The 12,524-nt window shown below is 42.3% G+C and overlaps 1 protein-coding gene and 1 long non-coding RNA gene across 2 annotated transcripts in view; one reads left to right on the plus strand and one right to left on the minus strand.

The window, feature by feature from the left end:
* stab1 (stabilin 1) overlaps positions 1-12,524 on the minus strand; it is a 38,222-nt gene that overhangs the window by 20,902 nt on the left and 4,796 nt on the right. Inside the window, exons 8-36 of the mRNA XM_086086947.1 lie at positions 12,360-12,496; positions 11,514-11,641; positions 10,442-10,518; positions 10,193-10,318; positions 9,169-9,309; positions 9,014-9,097; positions 8,758-8,871; positions 8,605-8,658; positions 7,658-7,738; positions 7,406-7,564; positions 7,256-7,318; positions 7,067-7,159; positions 6,879-6,965; positions 5,704-5,815; positions 5,438-5,624; positions 4,434-4,527; positions 3,999-4,157; positions 3,513-3,608; positions 2,991-3,086; positions 2,701-2,748; positions 2,490-2,623; positions 2,249-2,360; positions 2,035-2,112; positions 1,416-1,517; positions 1,202-1,306; positions 1,002-1,136; positions 794-922; positions 558-611; positions 278-391 (exon numbers count right to left, since the gene is read on the minus strand). Of these exons, the coding sequence (XP_085943073.1) occupies positions 278-391; positions 558-611; positions 794-922; positions 1,002-1,136; positions 1,202-1,306; positions 1,416-1,517; positions 2,035-2,112; positions 2,249-2,360; positions 2,490-2,623; positions 2,701-2,748; positions 2,991-3,086; positions 3,513-3,608; positions 3,999-4,157; positions 4,434-4,527; positions 5,438-5,624; positions 5,704-5,815; positions 6,879-6,965; positions 7,067-7,159; positions 7,256-7,318; positions 7,406-7,564; positions 7,658-7,738; positions 8,605-8,658; positions 8,758-8,871; positions 9,014-9,097; positions 9,169-9,309; positions 10,193-10,318; positions 10,442-10,518; positions 11,514-11,641; positions 12,360-12,496 (3,099 nt within the window). The remainder of the gene's footprint in view (positions 1-277; positions 392-557; positions 612-793; positions 923-1,001; positions 1,137-1,201; positions 1,307-1,415; positions 1,518-2,034; positions 2,113-2,248; positions 2,361-2,489; positions 2,624-2,700; positions 2,749-2,990; positions 3,087-3,512; positions 3,609-3,998; positions 4,158-4,433; positions 4,528-5,437; positions 5,625-5,703; positions 5,816-6,878; positions 6,966-7,066; positions 7,160-7,255; positions 7,319-7,405; positions 7,565-7,657; positions 7,739-8,604; positions 8,659-8,757; positions 8,872-9,013; positions 9,098-9,168; positions 9,310-10,192; positions 10,319-10,441; positions 10,519-11,513; positions 11,642-12,359; positions 12,497-12,524) is intronic.
* On the plus strand, positions 81-4,387 carry LOC147167733 (uncharacterized). The gene is made up of 3 exons (XR_015096280.1): positions 81-411; positions 4,024-4,142; positions 4,295-4,387. It is a non-coding gene; the product is annotated as an uncharacterized LOC147167733 (long non-coding RNA).

Raw genomic sequence — 12,524 nt, forward strand, 5'->3', positions numbered from 1 at the left:
GTCAAAGCGTTAGCCATCAAATGCTAACATGTTGAAACGATGGCTGTCATGATGTCGAGCTACCTTTTTGGTTTCTATATTCAGGTTGCTACTTCGCTATGTGTTAGCATGTTAGCATGTTAATGTACCGTAGCGTTACTTTGTGCTCGGGTTGCTATCTTAGCATACCATCTGATAGCATATGCCTCATCCTTCAAGATGCTCCAGAAATTGACATTTGGGATCCCAACTCAGGTGGTTAGCATGCTAGCTGAGAGCATTTCAAAGGTGCGGCTACCTTGGCGACCTGCAGACATTTGATCACGCAGCCTATCACGGACTTCCTCCGGTTTCCAACGCGCTTCCTGTATCGACAGTTGGGCTTCATGTTCTCCGGGAACTGCATTACGATCTGAGGGACAGAAAATACAGGTGGGCAAATGTTCTTTTTGTTTTAATGTTGCTTGCTAATGCAATACTAGCATGTTTCATACAACCGGGAAAAAAAATCCTTGTGTCTTTTTACATACTTGGCTAATAAAGATTGTGATTCTGATCAATGTTATTGACAGACTCACCGGCTTGTATCGGTTGAGGCAGCGAGGTGTTCCGTCGCACGGGGAACACCGGCCCTAATGAAATGCGGCAGCACAGAGAGAAAACATTGTCATAAGCTAAAACTAGCATCGTAATGCACAGGTAGCATGCGAATCTACTGGGCCGTATATGTTAGCATGTTAGCATTGAATCTACGCTCGTGTGAAATTGCCCATCTCTGATAAGGTCCAATGTTAGCACACGCGTGCTCGCTTACGTTGACTTGCACGGTGATCTCCTGGCTGCATCGGTTGCGGCGCACTGAGAGGATGCGCGGGAGGACCATAACGATGCCGTACTGCGTCTCGGTGAAGGCGCCGTCCAGCGGGACGTCGTTCGCCAACGTCTCAAGTGGAAAAGGGCGACCCGGGGTAAGAACAACGGGAAAGTTCCGAGGAACTCGCCCAAGGTTTTTTTTTTGTTACCTTGTTGTTGGAGTCCAGGTGGAACTGGACCTGGTAGTCGTTGCCCAGCAGGGTGCTCTTGAGCAAACCGTCATACAGACGGTCGGGGAAGAGCAGCTGGGAGGGAATCACGTGATACTTGAACACGTCCGAGTCCTGCGGATGCTAGCGCGTTAGCACTTTAGAGTTTGTGTAACGTGCGAAGAGGGCGGGCCACCGACCAGATGGGTGCAGTTGGTGTCGCTGAGGTACTGGCGGATGGCGTCGTCGGTGGGCAGCAGAAGCGTGAACTCCGTCTTCTCGACTTCCCCTGACAGGTTGTACGTCTGACGCCCACAACCGACACCAAGTCCACACATGGGCGCAGAAAACAAACGCACAATCACACACGACCGACATACACAGACGTGTGGCGGCGGAGGCGACGTCGCCCACCATAGCGTACTGACGGAACAGGCTGAAGTTTGGCGACGACGCCAGGAAGGCCGTCAGGGTGGGAGGCTCGGGCGGGAGTTCCGAACGGGAAGGGAACAAAATCTAAAAAAAAACACCCATCAGTGCCAAGAACCTCGGTCCTACACATCTGCCTCAGACATTTTTGCACTCAGGTTGTTTTGTTAGAGCATGTGAGACGTTAGCTTGTTAGCATGTACAGTTTTTGCATATGAGCCATTTTAGCATATGAGGCATTAGCATGTTAGCATGTACACATCCGCCTTAGACGTTTTTACACTCAGGTTGTTTCGTTAGAGCATGTAAGACGTTAGCTTGTTGGGAATGTACAGTTTTAGTATATGAGCCATTAGCATGTTAGCAATGTACACATTCGCCTCAAACATTTTTGGACTCGGGTTGTTTTGTTAGAGCATGTGAGACGTTAGCTTGTTAGCATGTACAGTTTTAGCATATGAGCCATTTTAGCATATGAGGCATTAGCATGTTAGCAATGTACACATCCGCCTCAAAAATTTTTGGACTCGGGTTGTTATGTTTTAGCAGATTAGCACGTTAGCGTGTGGAATCTCTCCTAAAGCACGGGATCGGGGCGGCTCACCTTGTCGATGACGTGTAAGTAGCCGTTGATGGCCGGCTGGTTCCGAGTGACCACGGCGCCGCCGCCGATGAGAATTCCCTGCAACGACATCACACGACTCGAGTGTACTGCAAATGTGAGGCGGAGCCAACGCTCCAAATGTGAGCCACCATTCTGATATTATTAATGATGATGATGATGATGATGATGATGATGATGACGGCTAGCATGCTACCTTGCTGCTGTTGGTGATCTCCCATTGGCTGGGCTCGTTCATGGAGGCCAGCTTGCGGCCAATCATGCCCTCCATGTCTTCCATGGAGTAAATGCCCGGCAGGAAGTGAGACCTGGAAGCAGGAAGTCACACAGGAAGTTGTGGTCATGTGGTTTTGTGCTTGTTTGTGTGAGTGTTTGCTCACTTGTATTGTTTTTGTCTGAGTTTGTGTGTGTCAATGTGTGTGCGTGTGCTGACCCACCGCAGCAAGTGCGGGAGATGATGTCTGGTGTTCCAGAACGCGACCTCTTCGTCGCTCATGTTCCGCAGAGCGGCTCTGTTCGGGACCAGCACGGTCAGGTTGCCGCTGAGGTCCTCGGCCGCTTGAGGGTACCGCTATTAGCGCGCACACAAAATGGCGAGGTCAAATGCTAGCCACGAAGACGCGCAAGTGTGACACAGTGTTTACACACATGGATCATGACGTACAGGCCGTTCAGCACGAGGTTCATGTCCAGCTCCTACACAAACACACACACAAGTTACACACACACGTGTTTGAAACAGTTGCAAATCTCAAGCAAGTGTACGATTATTTTTTTGGGAGTAAAATTACTCGCAACTAAAATATGAAGTGTGTGCGCAATTTGTTGCCATAACGACGCAGCGGGGAGAGAAGTTGAGCCCGGTAAGTCGGCGGCGAAGGTGAAATGGATGAACGGCCGGACGCAGATATTGATGAGCACAACTGTCATGTTTTGACCTCCATTAAGGTTCCGTAGCAGACGTTTCCGTCTCCTTCGTAGCCGTCAGGACACGTGCACGTGCGGTTGCCGTCCTCCGTCTGCTCGCACTTTGCCTGGGAAAAAAAATGACAACAAACCCCACGGTGTCACATGTCATATGAAAGGCTTCGATGACGTCTTTTGAGATATGTTACTATGCTGCCAATGTACCCTCTCATGACGACGTAATGGCCCAAAAACACGCTTTTAGGAGATGGTCGGAGGTCAAATTTCATCAGTAACAAACCCCATGGAGTCATATGTCATATGAAAGGCTTCGATGATGTCTTTTGAGATATGTTACTATGCTGCCAATGTACCCTCTCATGATGACGTAATGGCCCAAAAACACGCTTTTAGGAGATGGTCGGAGGTCAAATTTCATCAGTAACAAACCCCATGGAGTCATACGACAAATGAAAGGCCTTGGCGTGACCAGTCCAGATTTGTTGTACTGTGTGTCAAACAAAATCAGTAGTGTGGTGCTTGTGCACCATTACCAGGTCATGGCAGCCTCCGTTTTTGTTGAAGCAGGGGTTAACGAGGTCACAATCCACGCCGTTCCCCATGTAACCTGTTTTACACACGCACTCGCTCTGCATACACACGCACACACCTGCATGTTAATATAACTGATATTTCATCATGTAGAAAAATACCAAAACGTTTTTAAATTGTAGGTGGGAACAACATGACAAATAAAGTTTTTCATATTTTATCTTCAATTAGTGAGAAGACAAATGCAAAAATTGGTAAATATGAATTATTATTTTTTACAGTGTTTAAATGTTTTGCATACATTTTGTTTATTCAATTAAATAAAAAAACATTAAAATAAATGTTATATTGCTGATCATTTATTTTTCTATATAGAAAATGAATTGCATATATGATATACAGTATATGTCTTTAAAATGATTCAGAATTGACATGTTGCCTATAAGGTAAAATTGGAAAATGGGAACAACGATATATTGAAAGGTAACCTGTCCGGGTCCGATGTGATTGCAGTCTGCGTTTGGGCTGCAGCCTCCTCGCGCGTCCGTCTGGCAGTTGTTGACCTCCACGCACACGCGCCCATCACCCGTCCAACCCTCCACGCACACGCAGGACACGTTCCCCGGAGACAGGTACACGCACTCGGCCTGGCGGTGCACACAAAAAAAAAAAAACACTCATATAATAACGTTGATTATTTATGATGGCTAAAACACACTCTTTTGATCTTTGTTGATTTTCTTTCTTTCCATTTCAATCTTTTTTCTTTTTCTTTTTTATGCAGCGTCGTAAAACCGCAAAGGTTGAAAAAGGTATCAAGCCTATTTTGACAAAGTAAGGAGTACAAAGAGAAGGTTTGTGCACTTTGTGACTTCCCACCGCTGCATGTTCTTGTCTTTTTGAAGATTATGTGCAAATCTTACGCTGGCGTGGCAGCCTCCTCTGTTGCTCTTCAGACATCGGTTGACGGCAGCGCACGAGTGGCCGTCGCCGTCGTAGCCGTCCCGACAAACACACCTGGCAGCAAAAGGACTCCCATAAGTATTCATTTCAAGCAAAAAAGTTTCAAAAACAAGTCAGGTATGAAGAGTATGAGATCAAATGAAAATTCTTTTTTTTTTATTGTAATTATTAAAAAATTATTAAAATTCTTCATTTTTAGAAAACAAGTCAGATATGAAAAATATACAATATTATGAGATAAACATGTTGGAGGAAAGAAAAACAAAGATTAGATGAGAAAAAGACAATTTTTAAAAATATATATTTTCTTCCAATTTTTTTTAAATTTACAACTTTTTCCCTAAATGCGACTTTACTATATAAAACAAAACATTTTCAGACTTTATTCCTTTAAGGGAAGACATTTGTGAAACAACATTTTATTGTCTTTTTCTAGGAAAAAATATTTTGGTGCCAAAAATGCAAAACTTTATTTTTGTCCTATAATATTTCTCCTCAAATTTTCCACTCTTGAAATGTCCTCCTTGCAAATAAAAAACAACTCTTTTGATTAAAAAAATGTATCATTATTATTGGAAAAATTCTAAAAAATAAGAAATAAGGCTATTATCATCAGTTTTTGAATTCTTCAAAATATATTTAAAAAAATTCCCCTCAAATATACAACTTTGAACTTTTGGGATATTTAATCTTAGAAAAATCAGAAATTTTCCAGATTGAAAAAAGTGTCATATTTATTTCAGGGGAATTTTCTTTGTAATCATTTTATGAAAAAAAGTCGGTTAATATAGCTAATTCATTCACATTTCCTGAAAATTCTCGGAAAGCTGCAATTTTTTTTTAAATCTTGACAAAATAAGAAAAACATTTTTTTTACTTTTTTCCCCCCACTCGGTCAGAGGAGCTCAACACTGCTCCGTGTGGTTTGCGGTGGTGGTGCGGCATTTGCTCCACACAGTCTTACGTGCTTTGCAGGCCGTTGTGCGTGCAGTAGGCGTGGACGTGGCAGTGTTCCATCAGGCCGTCGGCGTTGCACGGCGTGGCCGCTTTATCGCAACGCTCCCCGGAGAAACCCTCCAGGCACGAGCCGCGCCGACACACGCCGCCGCTGCCCGGTCGGTTGTCGCACACGCCGTGGAGGCAGTGACACTCTGCGAGCACGCAACAAGACACAATGAAAAGCAGCGATCAAGGCGGACGGCCGCCCTGGACGCGCGAGGCTCGCGTCACCTTCATCGCAGTGCTCGCCGTGTTTGGATGGGTCGGAGCAGATGTGGCAGGCCACGCCTTCAAAGGGTGATTGACAGCTGCAAGAGCCATTGCCCAGGATACCGTCGAAGCACTGTAAAAAAAAAAGGAAGAAAATAAAAACATGCTACGGTGATGGCACCAGTGGCAAATATATAATTATAGTACAAAAAAGTAGAGAAAATTAATATAAAATATCCATCCATCCATCCATTTTCTGTACCGCTTGTCCTCACAAGGGTCGCAGGGGTTGCTGGAGCCTATCCCAGCTGGCTTTGGGCAGTAGGCGGGGTACACCCTGAACTGGTTGCCAGCCAATCGCAGGGCACACAGAGATGAACAACCATACTCACAATCACACCTATGGACAATTTGGAGTGTCCAATTCACCTGCCATGCATGTTTTTGGAATGTGGGAGGAAACCGGAGTACCCGGAGAAAACCCACGCAAGCACGGGGAGAACATGCAAACTCCACCCAGGAAGGCCGAAGCCCGGACTTGATCTCACAACCTTTGCACTGGGAGGCGGACGTGCTAACCAGTCAGCCACCGTGCCGCCCAATATAAAATATGTGCAACAAAAATAAAAGCAACTACAAAAAAAAACAAGACAGAAAACGAATTAAATTGAAAAAACGTAAAATAATTTTTGGGTAAAAATCATAAAAAGTAAAGCAAAACTAGGTTAATTAAAATACAAAAATAGTACACCAAAAATGTATTTAAAAAAAGTTAATATATTTTGTGTTGACCTATTTTTGTGGTCAACTTGGGCGACTTCCCTAATTAAAATGAATTTTAAAAAAATACCCCAAAAATGCGACTCATGCCTAAAAATACAAAAATACAGACAATAAATGAAATAATGAAAATAAAAATAAATAACAGAAAAAAAGTGGGGAAAAAAATCATCAAAAATATACAAAACGAAGTTACTACAAGGATACTACAAAAAAAAAAAAAGCACAAATATTTGAAATATGTAGATTATAACAATTATGAATTGGCGGGCGTGGCTCAAGGTGTAGAGACGGTCGTCCAGTAACCAGAAATGTATTATAAAAATACAAACATTTGACATACAAATAAATAATAATAATGATAATCAAGTAAATAAATGTTGTGCTTAGCATAGCGACTTTGCGTTGCTGCTGACCGTTCCTTTGTCGTAGCAAGGATGCTGGAAGCCGCCGATGCACGGCTTGCAGTCGGGTCCGAAGAACCCTTTGCAGCACTCGGCCGTCTGACGGGGGAACACAATACCTTTTCAAAGCGCAACATTGACACCAAATCTTCTCACGCCATTCGGCCAGACGGCAAAAAGAACATTTGTGATTGTCTGACCGGCGTGACGACGTTGCAGTATTTGGCGCAGCCTTTGCTCAGCGACCGATGCAGAGGGGACGGCGTGTACTCGCAGCCAATCAGATGGGTGTTCTGAAACACGTGGCATTTGGTTGGTTAGATGCAAGGACGGACGGACGGACGGACGGACAGACGGACGGACGGACGGACGGACGGACGCATGTTCACCAGTTCAGTGCTGCCCTCCGGACAGGACGTCTCGAACAGGTAACTGCAGTGAACACACGGACCCTGAAACCAAAAAAAAGACATTTTGGTTTATTTTTGTTGACGCCAACAGAATCCGTTTGCGTTTGTTTTGCGTGTGCACGCGCTCACTTGCGTGATTTTGCTGTCGACGCGATCGCATCTGTGCGGCATGATGGGCACGATGGTGGGCGGGTAGAGGAAGCCGTCGATCACGTGGATGATGCCGTTGAGCACGCGGTTGTCGGGCGAGATCACGCGCACGCCCTTGTCGCCCAGCAGGATGTCGCCCTGGCGGAGGAGGTCGGGTGCGGTGCGACCGCGTTCACGTTAGCGCGCGGGCTCGCCCGCGCAAGGCGGCCAATCGGAGAGAGCGGGGCTCACCTCGGCGGACGTGGAGATGCTCAGCAGCTGATTGGCCGTCGTCTCGATGTGCGGAAGAGACGTCAGGTCGTCCGACGTCAGCTGTGGACGCAAAATTCATCGAATCGCAACATGATTTAGTTGGACTTGAAAACCTCATCAATGGTATTTTGAAAAATAGAACAATTAAAAAGACGTTTTTTTAAATATAACAAAAACCCTCAAATGTACGTTTTATTGGATAATACATTAGAACTGGAGGTAGATTTGGACTATTTTAATTTTATTAAAAACATTGTCAACAAAGAAAAAAATATATATATTTTTCCGGTAAACAACTACAATAAATTTGTGTTATTTAAAAACTAAAACAAGAGTTTTTGGATCAATAGAGATTTTAGAAGTTTTAATTTCAAATAATAACTTAAGAAATTGGTCAAATTATACCTAAATTTTTTTGGGGGGAAAATTTTGGCTTTTCTAGTTGAATACATTCCGAAAAAATATTATTAAATAACTAAAATGCAAAAAAAAAAAAATGTTTACACTTATTTTAAATTTAAGTAAAACATTTTGTATCTCAGATTTGAAAAAAGGTTCTCCTACTAAAAGAAAATTATATATTTAAAAAAAATGCATAAATCACATTTCGTCTGTTAAAAAACAAAAAATGTCTGCTAGGATTTAAAAACATCTCAAAAACTAAAGAACACAACAATATGAATGTATTGTATTTTAAGTTTTTATTTTATTTTAGATGGGGGTGGTGGGAGGGGCAATCTAACTTATATAGATATAGAATATAGATAAAGACATTTGTTTTTTAAAGGAAAATTAAAAAAATGCTTACAATTTTAGGTTATTGGGATAAAATGTGCATAATATTCTTAATGCAATGTCATATTTTTTTTCCTGTGTTTCAGTTTAAAAATGTTACACTTTGTGTGTCTGTGTGTGCGCGTTCTTACGCTGCCTTTGGAGTAAATGTGGTTCCGGAGTAGTTCTTGAAGTTTGGCTTTGGCCTGAGGACAAAATGAAAACCGGTTCGGAGTTCGTTGAATGTTGAAAAAGCGAAAAAGTGAAAGTCGTCGTCGTTATTGATGTTGTTGGCGTTGGCGTACGTGATTGAGCATGTAGAGGATGCTCCCGTCTCGGGCGTCGTCCACCGCCTGGTTGCTGGGGATGAACACGGTCAGAGGACCCGGGCCGTTCAGGGGCAGCGCCGCGCCGCAATTCTGCACACGCACGCACACACAATCTCAAAAAAGCTCTTCGATGGCTTCCAAATCTTCCAGGATAAAACTAGTTTTTAAAAAAAAAATGGAACAAAAATATCAGCTTTCGCAGTAAACACTGACTAAAATTAATTTGACTCACATCGACAAGCGACAGGAAGCGGTTGAAGGCGGGCTCTCGTCTCACAAGCTCACCGACGTTCAGTGTTTGAAACTGACCCGTTACCTTAAAAATGATTGTTTGTTTTTCTAAAGATCACAAAATGTTATTGATGCACGTCTATGTGAAGTACTGACGAGAAGAGGACGAGAAGGAGGCGTGTCGTCAGGGGAGCCCGTGATTGGCCGGTCGATGATGTGGATGACGCCGTTGGCCGCCGGCAGGTCGGCCTGGACGACGGCGTACGTCCGCGTGGGATCGTGCCGCATGATGAAGCGCTGGCCGGCCGCGACGCACAAATGCAAAACACATTCAAACAATCACATTCAATCTTGCAAGTAATTTGAGGGGATTCAAAAAAATAAAAAATTAAAATACATAAATTGTTATCAGTTGAAGAACTACATCTTGTTTTGTTTCAAGGTTATATTTCTATAATTTTTTATTAGTAATTTAAAGAAAAATCTATTTGGACTTTTTTTTTTTTACTTTTGATTTTACTTTAGAAATGTTATATATGAAAAACAAGTCAATATTTTGGTCTTTTTTGGCTTAAAAAAATTTGAGACCTATTAAAGGATTTTAAATATAATTCCATATTTTCAAAGTTGTGTGTTTTTTTCCTTAACGTCACGGAATCTGGAGATATTGTACTTTTTTCTTTACTGTGTTTTTAATTGTAAACAAATTTGAGAAGACTTTTTTTTAATATTGAAAAATAACACCAATTTGAACATTTGGAGTTAAAAATGTTGTCTTAAAATGACAGTTATTGGAATAATTTACAATATAATTGTTTTTTTTTTTTCAGGTTGAAAACAAAAAATCTCAAATGTAGACACGTTAGTCAAAAAGATGTCATTTTTGTATAAAACCAAACAAAATGTTGCATTTTGGTTTGTAATTTCATGCAACTAAAAATGTGGATATGATCTATTTTTACTTTAAAAACATTTCATGCGGAAAACAAGAGAATCAGCTTTCCTTGCGTTTTGCCAAAAGCCAAATAAATGACCACAACATCTCACTGAGGATCACCCAATTCCCCAAAAAACGATTTTCCAAATACACCCTCAAAAGATGTTAGGAAGAAGCAACACGCCGTTTTTTCAAATTGGACAAGTTATGCGACGTTCGGCGTTGTAAAAGTCCCGCTGGTACCTTGTTGTCTTTGCTCTTCATTTTGGCGCCTCCGTACATGTTGAACTCTCGGCCGTCCGTCATGTCCCGCAGGAGGTGCTGACCCAGGATCAGGTGGTTGCGACACACCTTCTCCTCGTTCACAGACTGCGAGTGCAAACGTGAATATTGGTCTTTATATTTTTATTATCTATATATTATATATTTATATAATGAAACGTCAACGTATTTATTGGGGGTGAGGTGGCAAGAAAAGCCGGATCGCCTTACGGTCAGAGAGGTTGGGAGCACGGGGACGAAAACCGTGAAGGGTCCGTTGTGAGTCAGCAGCGATAAACAACCTTTGACTGAAACACAAAAACAGAAATACGATTTGAAAAATACAAAAGCATCGGCAGCCACGAGCCGATTGAATCAACTTGAATCGTTTGGGCTTTTCCATGTTGTTACATATTAACTCATTGACTGGCAGCCATTTTCACGGAAGCAACCCCCTTCGCTCCCAGCGGTTTGATTGGTTTTGGACTGATTTTGCAAGGCCTACACAATGTTGTGTTCTATTGCTGCATAAACATGGAACCGAACAAAAGAAAGATTAGAGTCTCGACTTTCATCAGAAAAAAAAAGTATATTTGTATCTGTTTCCGTTTTGCAGCAATTAGCATTAGAATATAGTTAAGTTTTATCATTATTCACAAATCTGTTGAAAACAGTAGGGAGGAGAGCTTTTTGCAACATGGCCCTGGTTGATCTCTTATACTCCGTTGCCACCTGCTGGCCGTTTTTTGTAACCACTGCAATTGCTTTAAGCGACCTCTTCAGGTCAGAAGCTGCATCAAAGCCTTCTGTATGCTCTAGCATAAAAATAAAAAAGTATATAATGTTTTTGGGAGTGAAGGACAAAGTATTAAAAACATAAAAAAAATAAAAAAAGACATAAATTTTTTTTAAAAAAAGACAGCTAGAATGTTTTGACGCACTTGAAATTAGCCCTTCGTCCTTGCGATATTTAATTTACAAACATGAGTGATTTTCAAAGAGTAACAAAAATACTCAAGCCTTTCAAAACAATAAACAAAGTGGCCAACGAAAAACGTTCACGCTCCTTCTGTCTACTTGATGTGATGGTGACGGTCAAACTTGGTGCGCAAAACACACACAAAATGGCTCCCACGGCCGCGGCAGGTTAGGTTGAGGTGCACAGCAAAGTCGAAGCCACGCGCAAACGGCGTGGATGCGCTTGAAAAAATTTGAATGTTCCCAAACATTAACAGCGGCGATGTTTATCGATTTGAACTGATCCGCAAAATGTCTTAGCGTAAAACTGGTGTGTGTCGTGTACCGAGCAGGTCGATTGCCCCCATGAGTTTTTCTCTTTGGGCTCCGTTGCGGTTCAGGTCTTGCAGACGCTCAATCACGTTACCATAGCAACGCCGACCATCACCGATCTCGCTCGGCATGCACATGCACCTGACCAGAAGGGAGAAGGGGGAAAAGAACACAATCATTTCACCCTTGTTGGATTTTAATTCATCCCCCCCCCCCCCGTTTACTGCATGTCGTGTTAAATCAAGTTCAATTCTTGTCATTTATGGAGGACCAAAACTGCCAAAATTAAAAATAAATAAATGAATAAAAGTGAAAATAAAAACGGATATAGAAGATATAATTCAAAAATGTAATATGAAAAAATTATGTGGAAATAAATACAAAAATAAATTTAATATCAATCAATCAATAAAAACGCTCTGCCCTCACATTTATTTATTTCATGCTGCAGACGCTCTGTCAGGTCGAAATGTTATTCAAATGAGGGGCGGTCCTAAGCAGGAGGCAGAGCCCAGCCCCCAAGACAGGCTTAGGACCGCCCCCTCATTTGATTAACATTTCGTCCTGACAGAGCGTCTGCAGCATGAAATAAATAAATGTGAGAGCAGTGTTTTAAATCTCGTTTTTTTGTATTTATTTTTACTTTTATTTGTTTATTTAAGGATTTTTTTTTTTTTGCTTTGTTATTTCCATATTAATTTTTTGTATTTAATTTTTGAATTATATTTTTTTACATCCGTTTTTATTTTCACTTTTATTCATTTATTTATTTAATCATTTATTTATTTTTCGGGCAGTTTTGGTCCTCCATAGTCATTCGCATCAATGTGAATGACTTTTGGACAAAAATGTGTCCAACCGGGTTTTTCCATCCAGTCCAGTTTGACAGACGGCCGACGAGTGGCAGGAGTTGGCCGAGCAGGCCGGAAGCAGCCGGCAGCCCGACTCGGGGCCGTTCCCCACCGGAGTCATGCCGGACATGCACTCGCAGGCCGCCTGCGAGACAGAAATCAGACGCTTGTCA

Source organism: Leptonotus elevatus, chromosome 10 (genome assembly GCF_054856555.1).
Source record: "Leptonotus elevatus isolate MCC_2025b chromosome 10, RoL_Lele_1.0, whole genome shotgun sequence".
NCBI classification, from domain to species: domain Eukaryota; kingdom Metazoa; phylum Chordata; class Actinopteri; order Syngnathiformes; family Syngnathidae; genus Leptonotus; species Leptonotus elevatus.